Genomic DNA, 19,387 nt, shown 5'->3' on the forward strand with positions numbered 1-19,387 from the left:
CTGGGCCATAAACCAAAAAGCCAAAACTTTCACGACATGACAGCCAATGTCACGTAATATGCACGACATCTGTTAATCCACTAATCACCATTATTATCTTGCTGAATGGCACCAGTCATAGTAACCTAAAGAATAAGATGCAAGATGTCTCCTACTGTTCGTGAGTCATTAATGGGTTTGCATGGGGTTTTAAGACAATAGCGACAAGTTGACTTATGTATGAACCCACACACTTTTGCATCCTTGTGTTTTGTCTTGTCAAGCTGTTTTAATGTTTAATGTTCTTAATTCGATGTTCATTAATTGGTTCTGTTCGAGGTTTCTGTCTGTTGCCACTATTGTCAAGCGCTTGATCATAGAGGAATTGTCTCTGAAAACTGAAGAGCATGGTCTGGACCTGCTCATCAAAAGTGTCATTAGATAACATTTGTTGTGATTTGGCATGATACATATAAAATGTAATTGAAATTTGTAGTCAAAACTTTCAAAAGTCATTTAAATTTCACTATAAGTCGTAGGGAGCTGAAACTTTTCAGCACTTCCACTGATGTCACAAACGTTTGCCTCACCTCTGTACATTTCTGGTTAAATGCTGTGATATGCTAGTGCCACTAGTGTCATCTTTTGGCGCCACTTGAAATATAAATAATGTTCAGCAATGATTTACAATTTGCAACTTATTTTTACACACTGTGTGCAAATTTTGTTGTTGTTGGACAGTTTTAGAACCATATGTTTTAGCCCCCTCCTTAAACCGCCACCTTATTGTGGTGAAGGGGTTTGAGTACTCGAATGATCCTAGGAGCTATGTTGTCTGGGGCTTATTGCCCCTGAAAGGGTCTCCCAAGGCAAACAGGTCCTAGGTGACGGGTCATAATTTATGGTTCTCAGTCTATCCTTAGAATCCACAGCATAATTCAAACAAAAAGAAATGTAGTTCATAATGGATGTCATGTCTTTCACCTTCTCTAAGCAGGAACTAAGGTCTGCTGGGGTCATCTCTGCCAGTTAGTTCTGTTGTACTGTGTCACGGATGAACAAGGGATTGAACCCAAAATGCACACCCAAAAGGCAGAGCTCCTGCAGTTTTATAAATTTATTTAGATCAGTAGCAAACAAAAGCAAGACTTATAGGATGGTGATGTAGGTGAGGGTCCAAATAGAAAAAAATGAGCTTAACAAAGGTGTGTAAGTCCAAAAAATGAGAAATCAAGCAAGGGCCAGTGCAAAACAAAGCAAAAGTCTAAAATCACAGGGAGCACAGGGAAACACTCATAAAAAAAAAAAAAAAAAAAAACTGGACAATGAGGCACAGGTGAAAACAAATGAGGGACAGGTGATACATATAAGACACAAAACAATCACAAGGCTGGGAAAACACAGGAAGTAAAGCAAAAGAAGACACATGAGGTAAACTCAACATGGTTCAGAAAATAGCAAAACTAAAACTCTGAGCCATGACACTAACCCCCACACTGCTCTGCAGTGGCATTGTAGTACAAACATGGAAGAAAGGATTTCAAAATAATGTCAGTGTCACTCAGATAATATCAGGGTATTCTGGAAATACATTTGTTGATTTCTGAATTTCAAAATATCAAATGTGAGCTACAGTCCCTCTCCAATCAGACTGATGCTTACATTTGAAGTCACCATGAATCAACAAGAAACAATTTTCAGGCAATGGATGAATTGTAGGCCTACAGTAAGTTAGTAAACAACATTGTGGGATGTGCCTTTATTAACAATTTCCACATAGTTTCAAGCACTGTTTTGTAGATACAGTTTTCCTTTGGGGTTAGATTGTTTATTATAGTGTGAAATATAATTTGACAGGACCTGATTCATTGTTTTGACAAGCTTTAAAGGCTTATTGGTGTTTCCCAGGTCGTTACTGCTGCAGTAAATGATCAAGACATTCAGGGGGCTGCTCTTCTACAGGGAACTGTAGAAAAAGGGGAGAAGACCATACCCCCTCAGAGTGCCCCGATTTACCATGTAAATGAGAATTATTTTGATCATTTATATGTATTACATTTTCAACTCTGGATCTCTCTTGTATTTGAAGAAAAGGTAATTTATTGCAGAGTAAAATGAGCTCACAGCCAGCTCTGTTCATTTCATCAGGCCAGAAGTTCTGAACTACTGCACATACCCCAGCTTCCCACTTCACACTAGGACTAATTAGTTATGCCTCAGTCTGGTAAATGAGTTTCCTGTTGTTTTGCAGTGGATTTTCCCTTTAAGGCTAACAGTCACATGTAGCACTTCATTACAGGTGGCATGGACATTGCTAGAGAACATCACTCTCTCTCTCCCTCTCTCTCTAAAGCAGAGCCCCAACTCTTCACAGACCATGTACACTGACACAAGCCTAGTCAAGTTAAGTTAAAACTTATTGTAAGAAAAAAAACTGGGCATATACAGCTGACTGGTGTGGTGTTCCCAGGTCTCCAGGCTTTTTGGTTAATTAATCTTTCTGCTTCCTCCCAAGAATGGACTGGCTCCATCATCCACCTCTTTTTTTTATTTATACAGGTTTTTGGATCAGGTCACATCCTAGGCCTACAAGCCCCATCTGCATAATCTGTGGCCTTTTCTCCAAAAAAGGTGAAACTTATTAGTATTATTAACACGCATTATCAATGAGTGTGAGTAAAATATGTGTGACCTGTCCTTACCCTAGGTCATTTGCAAGTGTTTCGCTAGAACAGACACATTTATGTCTGCATTGGCTTCACCCTAATCTATCTCCTGTAATACCATGATCAAAGTCTTGTCATTTGTTCTAGTGTCAGATGGTAGATTGATGCCATTACCTTGCCTTTTCATAGGGCACACTACCCAAGGCACACAATTCAAGGAAAATGACATGACCGCTATTGTGAACACAACTGTATACATCCATGTCAATGCTCATTTAGTACGGTTCTGACACAATACCTGAACAATTCTAACATCCTTAGGATTAGGCCAAATCTGCATCAGGTTGCTAGATTGCTGCTTCTCAGAGGACACATCGCTTTCCCAAAGGCTGACAAATAGTAACAAGCTAAGCAAATGATCTAGCTTTTGGTATTCTAATGACTAGCTTGCTTTGTAGCAGATCAGGTCACAGACTGTGATAGCAACAACTGCGACCACAAATGCCTTTCATCTGAAGGAATTTTTCTGACACAGACATTATTAAAATAATGAGGCTAGGAGGCTAGCTTGACACTATTTTCTTGCATCTTGAATTCTGCACAAAATCAGTTTCCCCTAAAGCACTGCCTGTTCCAAAGGAAGAGATCAGATTCTGTCTGCTTGTCATGTTCGCCCAAGTTATTGCTATACTAAATTTTCATAATAAATTAAGTGTGAATAAAAACGTCTTCATGATAAAAAAGTACACTATCAAAATAAGTCATGAGAGGACATATTCCTGCATGGTAGCAGCTAGTGTAGTTTGCTAGTCTGCTGCCACTCCTTCACTTCACAAGCAGCCAGCTGGGGACACTGCTTGGTTTTCTCTTCAGTTTAAAAGCAGTTGGCGTCCATAAATGTTGCATTACTGCCATCTACTGGGAAGCGCTTGGTCCTCCCTGTATTTGTGAACTTTGTGTGACACATAGGCATGGAGAACCAGTTTCGAAAAGATCCACACAAACACATTTCAATTTAAAAATACTAAGATGCATTTCTCCTCTCTGATTCCTAAATGTTGATTTGATGATTTAAAAAAGAAATAACGTTGAAGAATTGGAATGTGAAGATGCACAGAAATGATCTATAAATATTCAACTAACAATATTGCAATGTCTTATGCACCTCTGTAGAGTTCCTCTCAAAACTACGATTTATATTTTAAACCTGTACCTGTTGAATTTAAGATTAAGGAAGAAGTGATATCTAATACATGTTTGTAGTCATGTGTATCTTGCAAGCCAAACAGCTCACTGCTCTTCATTGAAAGAAAAAAGTCATAGGCCCAACTTTCAAGATTGGACTAACAAAATGGCATCATGTGTGGTAACAGAGAAGATAAGTGACATATTGAGAAATAGATACAATGTGTTTGTATAGTATAGAATATAGGTATAGTATTATATAGTATAGCATTGTCATATTGCTGTAAGAAAAGGTTTGTAAATGCAACTGAGCCACACAAATATGGATACAAATGTACATGTTTGTAATGTGTTGATTTACAATAACATATTTTCTTTTATTTCTACATGTTTTGTTTGATTTTTCATTTTATAGATTTAGCTATGATTTTTTATTTTTTTTTTGCTCACCAAATAGATATTCATATATGCTGACACTGATGTGTTATTTGATCTATCTGACACATTTTTGTGTGGATGTACACATATACATTAAGCCTCTGAGTGCCTTCCAAAAAGAGCAAAAAAAAAAAAAGAGAGCATTTTTGATTATCCCCTTTTTTCTAATCTATTTATATAAAGGGTGCACAGTCTCTTAAGATTTACCTTAGGGAAATGGCCAATATTGGAAATCGTCTTTCAAGTCATTTGAATGCAAAAGCCTTTATTTATATTTCCCAGCATCACATGCTATACTTCTAGACCCTGTCCAATGTTGTCATGAAGTATCATTTTTAAAGCAACTGCTCAAAACTTTTATGTGAAGGCATCTCTTGTCTTAAGTTCTTCCACAATTTAGCTCTATAATGTGTCAGCGTTACTGATCCCACACAGATCTAACAGGAACCTCAGTACTTCAGTTTAAAATTTCAGAGTTCCAGATTTTGCTGTCTTGGCTCCCATGGAAAAGTCTCCCAGGAGGTCAGGTCACATTCGAATATCTTAAATCTCACCTAAATGTATTTAATTATCCAGTGAATTCATTTTTTTCACTTGTAATTAACTGTGAAACGTTTTTCTGACCCTGATTTTACTATTGTTGTTCGTAAATCCTGCGGAGGATAACAGTCAGCGTAAAACAAAACCACTACAGAACTCGATTCACACGTAGAATGCTTCTTCCTAATGTAAAATATCTAATATGTTAGTAACGATTTAAGAATTTCAGTTCACACACCATCCACAAAGACCTCAATAATAAATATAAAGTAGAATTAATACTTTATAGTTATATAGTATAGTATAGTTATTGGACTGCATACATGATTGTCAAAGTACAAAGAAGTCAAATAAACATTGAGCCACTGCAGCTTAAGCCACCTGAACGCTGCTGCTTGCTGCTTGGGTTGAGCTTCAAAAATCCCACATGTAGATTCTGGAAGGGTGTATATCTTAATTTAAATTATCTTTGAAAAAAGCCATGACATGAATTCATTACCACTTTACACTGACTGTTCTTGCCTTGGTCTCTCTTTTATTCTCCGTTGATTTACTGCAGTGTGAGCAGGTCAGTCGCACTGGCAATTTATTGGTCATTAGTTGTGATGTTGGCAGGTCTCACACCTCTTAATCCTGGGTGGCCCTCTCTCTACCTCTGCCTCCCTCAAAGTCAAACCCATGAGTGTGTCTGATGGGAAATGGGTGATTTTCAATCACAGTTTTTAATTAAATACTTTTTTTTTTTTAAGAAAAAATGTTTCAGTCTCAGTGGCACAAATTGTATCTGAATTGCTAGTGTGCAGACAAAAATAGTTCTTTTTAGTTTTGAATTGATTTACACAAAATGTGCTAGAAAAAGTGCAATCCATTCATTCATTACACACTGTTGTAATTGCTAAACTAGAGCACTGTTCATATTACTACTACAATACATTTTGTCATATTCAATCCAATCCAGTTATGTTTTGTGACAGGAGGGCTTCCGAACAATTAAGCAATGACTAGATGACTACATGAGCGGCATCTTGAGAGAGTAGAACTCTTTGTCTTGAGAACCTTTATTTAACATATAATCTTAACTCCTTTATTTATTTGGGGGTTGCTCAGCAGCTCTCATAACGACTTTATGTACAATAAAAATGTACCTAGCCATCGTACAGACCAGACTGTACATTTATGGACATTAGTCATAGTCTTTAAAGTATTTTAAACAGAAGTCTTTGACATGCTATGGACTAAGAATGGTCCTTAAAAATACATTTGCTTTCAGGAAAAAGTTTTTTAATACTTTACTATGAGACATGTACGTTTCAGGTTATCAATTCAATGAGTTTTATGTAGTAATCATTAGTGTACGTTTTCGTTGCATTTCCTGCAATATTGCACATAACACTATGACTGTATAGTACTTTCTTGAACACAATAAAAGGTGAAAAATTATCAATACAATTACATCAAACAAATGCTTACCTGATCACCTCTTTCTCTTGTCTCTGCCTGGCCTGCATTTGCCTGGACAGATGGACATTATATTCAATTTAAACACAGATGCAATTAATATCACATTTTTGTGTCTAAAGTCATCAAAAAAAGTGGTAGGGACACATCCCCATCGTTCCTCCCATAAATTATGCCCATGATATGCCCAAAAAACAAATTTTAATGCACAAATTGAGAAAATAAAAACACACAACTGAGGGCAATAAATATAAACTAAGCAGATACTGACAAATAAAATGAAAAATACAGATAATACAGCAGGAATAAGATATCCAAAAAGAATATAGGGCAAATAATAAGGGCAAACTTAATTTTAAGAGGCAATTCCTACTGTTTCTCAAGCCCGAGGGTGCTGATGGCAAAACTTTATTCACCTTAAGTCTTTATCCTGGATTTGAGAACAGCAGATGGTTCCTGTTTGCGGATCTCAGGCAGACAGATGAAAGAAAGCCAGGTATAACCCTGTGTAGCTCTGATCTACTTGCTAGAGGCAAACAGTGCTGGACTTAATCTCACGGCGTAGAAACAACACTGCTCCTGGTGATTCACTCATTTTCATGCTTTCACTCGAAATGAAAGGAGACGTGATCATTCTGTAACAACTATGGGTCTTTGATACCCATCCAGGACACTTGATCTGAAAATGAGAGTTATAAAGAGATACAAATTATCCAACAACAGTGGTAACTAACAAAACCCCCCAGAACACACACACACACATCTTCCTGTAAATCATGAGACCACCCGTGTCTGGGCAGACCACCAGACCGACCAGTCCAGTGCTACATGTTTTTGATCAGCAGGTCTGGGAACACACATAAAACCTGGTAAAAGGTGGACACAGACATGTATGCAGAGCTGTAACACTGTCACACACACAACTACACACAGACACATGGGCAATAAGGGAGCCCTGGGTTTTATGTCCAGCTGTGCATGAATGTGTGTGGGTGTGTGTGTAGGTGTGTGTGGGTGTGTGGGTGTGTGTGGGTGTGTGTGGGTGCGCGTGTCATACACCATTAGGACTGACTGACAGAGGCACACACAGTGGGGGAGTGAGTGTGTGGATGGGGATTAACTGGGAACACAAGAAACACGTCCAGGACTAATTAATTAGAGTTCAATTGGTCGAGGCCACAGGCCAGTACAGGGATATGTTGTATTGAAGCTGCTACTGAAATGGAAGCTTGATGAACTGATATAATGAGAAAGTCTCCAAAAGAACTCAGTTCACTCAGATCAAATCTCTGCAGAGAAGTAAAATGTTATCTTAACCGGTTGTTTGCTACTTTATGTTCTTTGTAACCAACAGAAGTAAATTTGTGGTTAGCTCTTGCAAACATAATACCTATTTACCTCTGAACAAAAAGCTGTGTATTTACCAACTTAAAGAAGGAAAGATGGTCAAATGGGATGAAAGAGCAACAGAGGAAGGAAAGAAGCAATGAAAAGGAAGGACATGGAATGTAGGAAGCAAGAAAAAAAGTAAATCAGCCAATAAGAAAGTAGGACAGATGGAAGGATGGAAAGATGGAAGAAAGGAATAAGAAAATGTGAATGTGGAAAAAAAAGCAAATAATTAACAAAAGTAGGTAAGAAACGGGATGAGGACACATAAGGAAAGAAGGAAGCATGGTAGGAAAATCTGCAAGGAAAGGAAAACATGCACTGTAAAAAAAGCTGTCAAATTCTGTAAAAATACAGTAAATCAGTTATATTGAAATAATACTGAAATCTGTAAATTCATTGAATGGGATTTTTTTTTTTTTTTAAAAGATAATTCAATTGCTTAATTATTTACTGTAGTCGTAGAATAAAAGGAAATTCTCATTATAAGACATCACAGCAATCTTAAAGAAATTTATTAATCTGCAAAAAAAAAGAAAAGAACATTACCTTACAATGGTAACAACTTGTTTTTGTTTAATCTTTTTTGTAAATTCAATTATCCATCCACAAGGCACTCCACACAAGTGCAGATCTCAGGGTGTAAAACACAAAAAGATCAACTACATTCACTTTACCATCCTTTAAAACCTGACAGCTTTCGACTTTCATGTTATGTGATTATCCAATCTATTTACAATAAATTCCTGTTTAATATTGGTTTTATGCTGTACAAAAAGTTGCTCATGTGATAATGGCTTACAGGACTTTAATTTGAACAATTATTGCAACTATCCAACATATCCATCCACCACTTTTGGGTTCACAGGCATTAAGTGGCACCTGGTGTTCTTGCCTCATCCCACTTCCTTGGAGGCCATGGGCAAGTCAGCCCCCAAATCTATTGCCTATTCCAGATGATGGCTCAAGGTTTGGCCCAGATTTAACCAGTGACTGTGTCCATTGTGGTGTTTAATACTGTGTTCATTCTGGCTTCTGATATGTGTTTCCAGCCAAGTTGTGTGGACAGCCCAGAGCATCAGTGGATGAGAGCTTCCCTCCATCCAGCATACATACATGAACAGTTTGTCAGCAAGGGCTGTAGAATAATCAAAGACCCCAGCCACTCAAGCCCCAGACTGTTTCAGCTGCTGCTGTGACGCAAGCGGTGCTGCAGTCTCAAGGCCCGGACCTCAGGCTCCAGGACAGTTTTCCACAAGGCAACCAGGCTCATGAAAGATGGATACAACAGCCTGCTGCCTGTCTTCCCATTACACATACACACTCACACCGACATAGCCGTGCATACACAAACACACACAACCATGCAAACAGTCTATGTGCACATATGCGCATTTGTTAAGGCAGGGCCTACACACACACTATACATTATCCATATTATTTTTAATTATATTATTTAATTTGATTAAGCCCCTCTGATGAAAGGTGAAACATTTCTTTTCTTTCTACAACCATATCAACTAAGTACATTTACCCTAACGTCAACCATCTTTGAACCATCTAAACATGACCTGCAGTACAAGCAATCTTCACAGACATCTTACCAAGCATTTTGGGACCAACACCCCCAGAGTGGTATGGGAGTGTGAAGGAACTGCAGGATAATTTCAAACTACTGAAACCACCTACGGTTCCACTTGAGATGCCGACAACACAGACTCATACCAAGTAGCCCATGTCTAGGGTCCAGGTTGAAAGGCCACAGAGCAAGGATGATCTTAGAGAAGGCACATAAACAGCTTCTGAACGAAACAGTGAGACAGGTCCATTTCACCATTGAAGCTGTGAATAAAGCAGAAGGTCGCTGAGTTCATTGAGAAAGCACAACTCAGCTCAATCAACACACCAAATGTAAGGAAACGCGAACACAGAAACCTTCAGCCACAAGCCAACAACACCAGCAAAGCCTAACAATTTACCTGGAAGCCAAAGAAAGATCATTCCACACTGAATGAAACACACAACAGATGGATGAAGAAACAGATCAGAACAGATCAGGTTGAAGGTATTGGCATCTCTCTCTAGCGCAAAGGCAGTCCCTTTCAACATCTGCCATCCAGGAGAGGAAGGCTGTGACATCATGAAGCAAGGAGCAAAACATCACCATCCTCCCGGTTTGTAGAGGAGGACGCACACACATACATGTAACCGAACCCTTCTGGAAATGATGGGAATACTCAAAGAAGGACACAAAAACAAGTGGAGGAATTTTGTGTAGCCCCTTGTGCATGCATATAACTACACCAAAACCACACCACTGGCTTCCCCCCCTACCAGATGATAAATGCTTAGCTAAAATGTTGTGCAGAACAAACATAGGTCTGATAATAAAGTGAAAGAATCCACACTAGCAACAGGTGAACCTGAAGAAGAAATAGGGTTGAGAAGATCCTCCAGAGATTAACTAATTTTCCCAACCTTACAGAATCCATTAGTGACTGCTATGGACTCCATTAACTGGGTTAGACCAAGCATTCTCCCAAACTCTCACCTTTGATACTGTACCTTACATATGCTATCTAACACCTTTAACCACTGAAATAGTGTAGGGTGCAACATATGAGGATGCGTGCAGATTAAGGGAGGAGGATAGCCTCTAATCATCTATAAAATTTCCTTTCTGCTGCAGCTTGGTACCATTCTGCTCTGTCATTCTGCTCTTTTTCTGGAGCCAAGATGTGCTGTTGTTATGCTTTCTGCAGTGCCACAACTGCCCTCTGCAGGACTGAAGTAGGTACTACAGATGAGAAAAAAATGGAAATATGATCACCCTAATTAGAGGCTATTTTGAGTGGGTTACACTTCCATTTAGTTAATGTCCCCACACTTTTGTATGGCAGGGAAGACTATTGTTGTAACCAATTTTTCCCCCAAATATCATATTTTTTACCCATTCAATTTAGAATTTGTTTTCTAGTGCAGAAGAGTGCATATGACCCATCATTATTGAACCACAAACCTCTATTTTGAAGTTTTAAGAGGAGCTTTGCTGAAAGAACATGCCTGTCAATTCCAGCTTGTGATAGGCATGATTGTGCAGCTGACACTGAAACGGGAACATGTTCATATTTAAATCTGAAATCTGAACTCTTTTAAGAAAAGATAAGACTTTATTAATCCCCAGATGGGAAAATTAGGGTGTTACAGGCAGCAGGCAATAGCAGTAGGGAAAAAAAAATAGCAAAAGAATAGAGAAATAAAAAATAGAACATAAAAGATGACTTTATATATGTACAATTTATACACAGGACTGTATAAAAGAAAAAAAATATGTAAAAAGATATATATTGCCACAACTATAAGAAATATTGCCATAAAAATATATTTATTTTATATAATTTCTATAGAATTTCACAGTTCTTACAGAAATTGCACATGGATAGAGATTGTGATTGCACATGGTGGGTACAGAAGGACAGCATTTCCATTATTGCACAGTAATAAATATATATGTGTCGCAGTAGAATACCAGTATGTATTGATAACTAGAGTACTCAATGAGAGTGAAAAAAGTAATATTGCAAGGTAATACACATCAGTGCAAAAACAGTCTGAACATGGACTCAGTGCTACATTAAGCAACGGTGGAGTTGAACGCTCTGACAGCTGTTGGTACAAAGGATCTGCGGTAGTGTTCCTTATTACAGAGTGGATGCACCAGTCTGTTGCTGAAGGAGCCGCTGAGGGCCCCCACTGTGTCATGCAGGGGGTGAGAGCCTCCTCTCACCTTAGTGGTGTCCAGAGGGCAGTCCAGGACAGAGCCAGCTCTCCTGACCAATTTGCTGAGCAGACCACTGCGTAAAAGATTGCAGATGCAACCACAGAGTCATAAAAGGTTTTCAGCAGTGTCCTACATACTCCAAAGGACCTCAGTCTTCTCAGCAGATGGAGGCGACTTTGGCCCTTCCTGTACAGGGCATCAGTGTTGGTGGACCAGTCCAGTTTATTGTTGAGGTGTACACCCAGGTATTTGTTCTCCTCCACAATCTCAAAGTCCAAGCGAGGATGCTCACTGGTGTAGTCTGTGGTGCTTTACTGCGGAAGTCTATCACCATCTCCTTTGTCTTGCTGGCGATGATGTGCAGGTGGTTTAGTCCACACCAGTTGACAAAGTTGGTGATGACTTCCCTGTATTCCAAATCGTTCCCCTGTGATACACATCCAATGATGGCATCATCTGAAAACTTCTGGAGGTCTGTGTTGTCTGTCTGTGTTGTATCTGAAGTCTGATGTTCAGAGGGTGAAGAGAAAAGGAGAGAGCACAGTACCCTGCGGAGCCCTGATGCTTTCTAGCTTCTCCCTCAGCAGTAATGGCCCGATAGTGTTGAAAGCACTGGAGAAGTAAAAAAAAAACATGACCCTCACTGTGCTACCAGTGCTCTCCAGAGTGATGGAGCAGGTAGATGACTGCATCTTCCACACCAATGCCTGGACAATATGCAAACTGTAGGGGGTCCAACTTGCTGCTCACCAGGTGATGGAAGTGGGTGAGTATAATCCTCTCCAGGCTCTTCATCAGTGGGAATTTAAGGCTACTGGCCTGAAGTGGTTGGGCTCTCTAGGATGCACAGTCTTTAGCACTGGAACCACACAGGCAGTTTTCCAAAGAGCAGGAACTGTCTCCAGACTGAGGCTCATGTGGAAGATTTGCTGAACAACTCCACAGAGCTGATCTGCACAGTCCCTGATCAGTCTGGAGCTGATGCCATCAAGGCCAGTAGCATTGCTCACCTTTGTCCTCCTGAGCTCCTTCCTCACCTGATCCACTGTTAGGGAGAGGGGGTGCAGGGTAATAACACAGTCTGGTCTGTGCTCTGGTGGTTGGGGGAGGGAACTGGGGTCGAGTCAAACCTGTTAAAAAACAGGTTCAGCTCATTTGCCCATTCCCAATCTCCAGATTCAGGGGGCGTTGTTCCCCTGCAGGCGCTCCTCCAGCTTCCTCCTGTAGCTCTCCTTGCCTCTCCTGATCTCCCTTTTCAGCTCCCTCTGTACCCTCTTCAACTCAGTTCTGTCCCCAGATTTAAAAACCCTTTTATTCTCATTCAATAAGGTTTTCAGTGCAGGGGACACTTCTGCTCCCAATGGGGGGGGGCGGGGGTTGGGGGGTATACACAGTTATCGCGATGACTTGCGAGAACTCCCTCTGGAGGTAATACGGCCGAATGCTAACAGCTATTAGCTCAATGTCTCTTGTGCAGCACTGCTCCTTAACACTGATGTGTCCTGGGTTACACCATCTGTTGTTCACAAACATCACTATGCCCCCACGTACAGACAGTTTTATAAGCATGGCTATCAGTTTTCGGTGTTTCTAGTCTTTATGCTATTTGCTAAGCTAACTGACTCCCGGCTCTGTCTACATAGCTTAAAGGCATAGACATGACAAGAACACCAGTATGCATTTCTCACTTAACTCCTCTGGGATAAAGTCATCTAGATGGTTTTTCTCTCATTTGTCCATGTTTTAAAATACTCCCCTTCTGCCTCTATAACACAGCTGAACAGCATTCATAGGTGCAATTCCTCTGATACGAAGTAGCTCTAGTGGACAAACTGTTCTGAATTTTACAATGCTGTGACCATCAAATGTGGAATTCCATTGGCCTCCACTGTGCCGGGATAGGGCAGAAACCTAAGAGAGGGATATCCCTAACCTTGTTTTTATTCAAGCTTATAAGCTCTATGTCACAACTGAGTACTTCTTTGTGACTTCTTTGTTCCTCTCTATTGTAGTACATATTATTTTAAATCTTTGTCATTTCAGTGTGTAGAGCTGCCTTGTTTAATGTATCCTCTTTGTTGTTTTTTTATTTTCCAGTGTATTTTGCTGTAATTGGAGGATGTCTTCATTTCATTCAAATCTATGTATGTCAGTATTTGCGATTCTTTAATTTCGACAGAGTGAGTGACTGGCATCAAGCGATTTTCACTTCTTTTTATACGTACGTAGCATTGTGTATTTGACATTTCATTTTAATATGGATCTAATAATATAAAAATAGCCTAATATTAAGAACATATGATTGAATTTTGCTGTTTACATTCAGGTTTTTTATTTTTGATGCATACATTATTTCAAGATATATCAGAGAGCTAAAGCTACAGACAGATACAGAGATGTGTTGCTGGAGAAGCCCAGAGAGGCAGAGTGAAGAGAGAGAGAGAGAGGGCAGTGTTGAAACAGGGACTTCCCTGAGCCTCCATCATGTACAGGGAGGGGAAAAAAAACACTTACATACACACACACACACACATACACACACACACACACACACAGCCTCCCACATACACACACGCACACTGTGCTGAGAGCTAGCAAGGGGCTTTAAACAGCTTCACACTAAATACAGACAAAGGGACTGTAACCTGCCACAATGGAGGAAAACATGGATGAATCGCAAAGCCAGAAAGGTAGGATGGAAGAGCAATTTGCTAAATTTCATCTTTCATTAGCTGTGCCATTCTGCCGTTGTTCTCTTCTTCCATCCCTCTCGGTATCATGGGAGTCCTTTGTGTGTGTTGTGGGCAGAGAGAGAGAAGGCAGTATACATGTCCTGCAGAAAAAACAAAGCATAGATTTTTGTCTGTACATTTAATTTGCACATTTTCTTGGCACAATTCACATAAACTGTTTCCCAGGTTGTTCTTCCCAGCAGAAATGGAAAGATACGCTGTGAATTCTAATCGTGCCATCTATACGTCTTCTTATGATAACACCACAGGTTATGCAACTCTATTTTGTTGTGTGTTCTGATGAATGGATGCAGAAATGAACAGATTGTTTGGGTTGAGGATAAGAGGAGACGGCAGACACTGGAGGGTCAGTGTTGATTTGGAGGCTGGACAGACAGATGGATGGACAGATGCGTGGATGGAGGAGGTGGGAGTGGCAGGGGGGGAGGAAAGGGGTAGAAGAGGGTGACAGGAGGCAGCATTAGGCAAAACCTTGCAATAAAGACTAAAAATCGGAGGGAGGAGGGATAAGTGGAGCAGTGATTGATGTCTCCATTGGGACTTTCTTTGTTAGCCTCCATTGTTGATGCTTCACGCTTGTCTGAACCCTTTCTCCTCTCCTATCTCCCTCGCTCTCTGCACGTCTCCCTTTTTTCTGCTGTCTGTGTCGCTCCCTACCCTTTCCCTCCATTTTCTTTATACCTCTCTAATGCTAGTGCTTTCCCTTTATGTATTGTTTCTTCAGTCCTTCTGACTCACTATGTTCCAAACTGGATTTTCTGGGTCTATCAGTCTGTCTCTTTGCCACTGCAGGTGTCTGTCTCCTGTTTTTCTCCGTCTTTTTCTTTCTCATCTCTCGCTTACCTCCATCTCGCTCTGCCAGTTTCCTCCCTCTATTTCTCCCTCATTCACAGCATTTTTTTTTTTACCATTTCTCTTCCTCCATTCATTTTTTCCTATTTTCATCAAAGGTTGTTTCTCACTGTATTTTTCTTTCTTTTGCACGTAGCATATTCCTGTTTTGCATCACATCCCCCCATATTATTGTTGTGGTTGACGGTGGTAAAAATGGGCGTGTCCATTTTTTTCATCACACCTTCAGTCTGAAATCAGACATAAGCTGTGCTGCTGACACAGATTCAGAAATGCAAACCACAATAGAGGTGTTTTTCATAAAACATCAATGTTTACTTGGATTTACGACTGTATGAACATTTATTAGCACTGTATCTATGGTAACACTGTTATGGAATTGTCATCTGTTGTGTGATAGGTGGGTTCATGTGTTTTTTTCTGGAAGGAACTGGTTTTAGCCAATCAGAAAGCCGAATGGGGAGGCATGATGTTTCAAACAACAATGATTTTTCATTCCAGACATTTTTTTTCCTTGCCATCATCCTCACTCCTTCTGTTCATCCATTCAACTAGTGCCCTCCTACATCCGTGTCATTATTAGCATCTTCATCTTCTTCTTTATACATCCTTTAACTCTCACTGGCTCCCCTCTCTCTCGCTCCCTCTTGTTCTAGTTTTAATTAATAGGATTCACACAGCTGACAAAATACAGGTGTGGGGGATGAAATATGGCAGGACAGGTGAGAATGAGAGATGGAGGAATATGTGAATCAATAAGATGGAGCAAAGAAAGCAAGTGATGCAGAGCAGCTGTTTGAGAATGCAGAAGTAAAATCATTATTTGGCATTTTACTTAGGTTCATATATTCGCTTATTCTATTTTCTGTGTCACAGTGACCAGGAAAAGAGGCCCCACGAAGTGAGGCAGGATGAAAAACAGATGTTCTGTGAAGGATAAACACAGGATGGGGGGCCTATGTCCTGTGTGTGTGTTTGTGCGTTAAGGAATATGAGACGTGATCACTGCATGTTCAAAACATGGCCAGATTTTGAGGTGGAGTTATTAAAAAGCCAGTGAAGTTATGGTCAATGCATGCATACCTTGTGGCTCCTTGTCAATTGTTCAAATGCTCAACTTTGCAACTTTGCAAATCAGTTTTCACTGTCTTCTTTGTCTAAAAGAAAGGAATAAAAACAGTTTTTTTGTGGAAAACATTTTGAGAATGCTGCCTGTGACTGAACTTTCCTGACCTTAGTTTTTACTAAGGTGCATCTCCTTATTGCAACTACAATAATAATAATCTTTTTAGCATGTAACCATCATTGTGTTTGTGTGTGTGTACAATGTGTTTTACATATTATTTGATGTACTTTTGACAGGAAGAGAGAAACAGTTCCATGTGACGTACATGGACTTCATTTTGAATTGATAACTTGACTTTAATTAGGGTTCGAGCCCCAAAGGGGCAAAACCCTATTGTTTATTATTATTATTATTATTATTATTATTATTATTATTTGTTGTTGTTGTTGTTGTTGCCTTGTGCCATGGTTCAAATTGCCATGAGCTGAAGCAAGCTAGAAGCATGACAGATGGTGGCACTGTAATTAAGGCCCAAAAACGGAGGGCCTCGGCCCTCACATGCTAAGTCTGACTGACTTGAAATTTGGCACACAATTTTAGCTTAATGTTCTCTACAAAGCCATAAAAGTGGATTTTCTGCCATTTTGAATCTTTTTGATTAACAGTAAAATGAGGTTAAAATCATTTACACACCCATATGCTGTATATTTGGTATGCATTGTTTGCTAGCTGTCTATCATGTATTGAAGTGCTATCATGGAAAATGTTAATCGCTGTTATTTGCCACTTTGACAGCCATTCACATGATACTTCAAATGTTAACAATGATTGTGAAATACGTATTGATATTGTTTAGCATGATTTACACTTCCTGAAGATATTATTATCTAGAAACAACAGAAAAAAGGATGCCTTAGAACTTGTAGACAGATAGTTGTCTGTACATTTATACTGCAAACAGGACCAGCATACTTTTAATGGATCCAATTTGACAAAATGTAAACAAGGATATCTTGAAATGTGGCTCAAGAGAGAATACCATTACCAACTTTTAGGCCTAGCAGACATGGCCACATTCATTTCCACAAAAAAACTTCATACTGACCTGATTTTAAAAAAGTTGAAGGACGAGCCAGTCTTCCCAAATAAAAAACCCAGACAACCACTTTAAAAGGCGTGGGCATCCTTCTAAATTGGTTTAGATTAGAGGAGGATCAGCGAGTTTGTCAAAACAGTGGGTAATTAATACTGGGGTGGGGGTGAAAATTTGCTTAGAGTCTAGGCTAGGGCAATGTCATCTAATCATCTTCTGTAAGAAAGTACTATGCATGTTTATTACTGCATCCTGTTTGGACCTGCAGCAGTAACAAACGCACAGGTAGTCCTCACAGGGATCAGTAATTTCATGTTCTCTAATGTAAAAAAGGGTGAAAGATTTGAGAGAAAGTCTAACAGAGACACACTGAGACGTTTTCATGTGTTTTCCTGTAGCAGATCATCCTGCTCAGGACTTAGTACTGACTTTAAATATCTGTGGGTCTTAATTTGATATTGCAGGTTCTTTATCTAAATCCCAGGCAGTTAATTCATGTGTATCTTTAGGGTCAACTGGAAATCTCAGGCTGCTTCTGTATCTCGGGTCATTTATTTGGTCTGACATTATTATCAATTAATATCGTGAGTGCTAGTCTGTAGTTTAGGTTCAGCAAGGATGGTCGGTTTTCTGTTGATGTTAGTGATGTTGTTTTGATGACAGATAATTGTATGTTTGTGTGTTTTATATGAAATCTTCACTGCCAAAAATGTTTTGGACAGTAGCCAAAGTACTGACCTCACATTCCTCATAACCGTTACAGTTTTAATGGTCTTTGCTCTTCTCATGGTTCAGATGAGCTGACACAAGGTTTGAGTACTCTGACACCAGTCATTAAGCTTCAATATTTGCCATTTAAAGTTACGAAGCAGGACTAATACAGAATGCCTCTTTTCTGTTTGGAGGAAGACTCAATCAACACAGGTGAACACAGACATCATCACTCACCTGATATATGTCTGTAGAATGTTGGAGAAACTTCCCTTTGACTTGTTTTTACTGTGCACAACTGACAGGATCATTTGTAGATTAACGGACCTTACCATGTTTTTGAAAATTTTACCTCATTAACTAAAGAGTTCTTTCAACATTACACTACCACTCACAATTTCTCAATGTGTGCGAAGAGTATATTTTTCCTATCATTTAGACAGGCACTGGTTTCCATTAATTTCTGCATGGTATGAAAATCAATTAGACACCTGAAACTTGCTTGAGTGTTGTAATCCATCACAATAAAAGACTTAATGGCAATGTAATGTGACTTCACTCTGTAATGAGTTGGAAATGGGTGGAGGCCAATTAAACCATTTAAAATGCAAAAGTTTGAAACATGAATAGAAACGATGTAAAGAGAGAATTGATTCATGTGTAATTATGGAACTTGCTGTTACCGAAATATAAGCCACTTGATTTACTGCCATGAAAAAGCAATAGAACTACAATGAGGCAATGAAAAAGGATGGTTTATTTCTTTAAACATGTCAGTATTTTTGCTCTGTAAGTCTGATTCATATGTCACAATGATATACTTGACATATATTTTTAAAATTATGTGCACATCATAGTTACATGTTATTCTCATTATAGTGTTATTGTTAAGTCATGAGCTCATGTATATTTTCACACTTGCAAGATTCTGATTAACCAATGTGTCGGAACATGGCTTCCTCTGAAGTAGATTTATCTACTACATAATAATCATGAAGTGTTTTTTCCTTAAAAAATAGTCTCTAAAACAGATTGAGCCCTATCACACATGACTCCTACAAACTGTGGTATATACATATTTTAAAAATGTCATTATATTATATAATTTCTAACTAAAATAATACTTCTAGCCTTGTCTTGTATGTTAGAGTTAGATGCTCCCTCTTGACAAGAGTGATGGCATGCAAAGAACACCTCACTTGTTGTTTCATCACAGGACATTAATGATAGCAGTGAGGACAGCATGTCCTGTCTTTCTGAAGCCACGACTCCAAACAGTATGGGATAGGCCTGACACTTAGAACAGTGGAGGGTTTGAAACAGGGCCCACGGAAGTACTTCATAGCATTTGGGCCTCAATGAAGATTCTGAAGTAGCTCTCACAGATAACTATTGGTATGTCATCTTCAATCAGAGTTTTTAAGTGGTAGATGAGTGACGGAAAAATACCAAACAACAACCCAGATAAACAAAGCA

The 19,387-nt window shown here is 39.3% G+C and overlaps 1 protein-coding gene across 1 annotated transcript in view; it reads left to right on the forward strand.

The window, feature by feature from the left end:
* The first annotated feature begins 13,998 nt into the window (after positions 1-13,998).
* gpm6ab (glycoprotein M6Ab) overlaps positions 13,999-19,387 on the forward strand; it is a 35,668-nt gene continuing 30,279 nt past the window's right edge. The window contains exon 1 of the mRNA XM_041933416.1: positions 13,999-14,126. Coding sequence (XP_041789350.1) covers positions 14,090-14,126 — 37 coding nt within the window. The 5' untranslated portion in view covers positions 13,999-14,089. The remainder of the gene's footprint in view (positions 14,127-19,387) is intronic.

Source organism: Chelmon rostratus, chromosome 3 (genome assembly GCF_017976325.1).
Source record: "Chelmon rostratus isolate fCheRos1 chromosome 3, fCheRos1.pri, whole genome shotgun sequence".
NCBI lineage: Eukaryota > Metazoa > Chordata > Actinopteri > Chaetodontiformes > Chaetodontidae > Chelmon > Chelmon rostratus.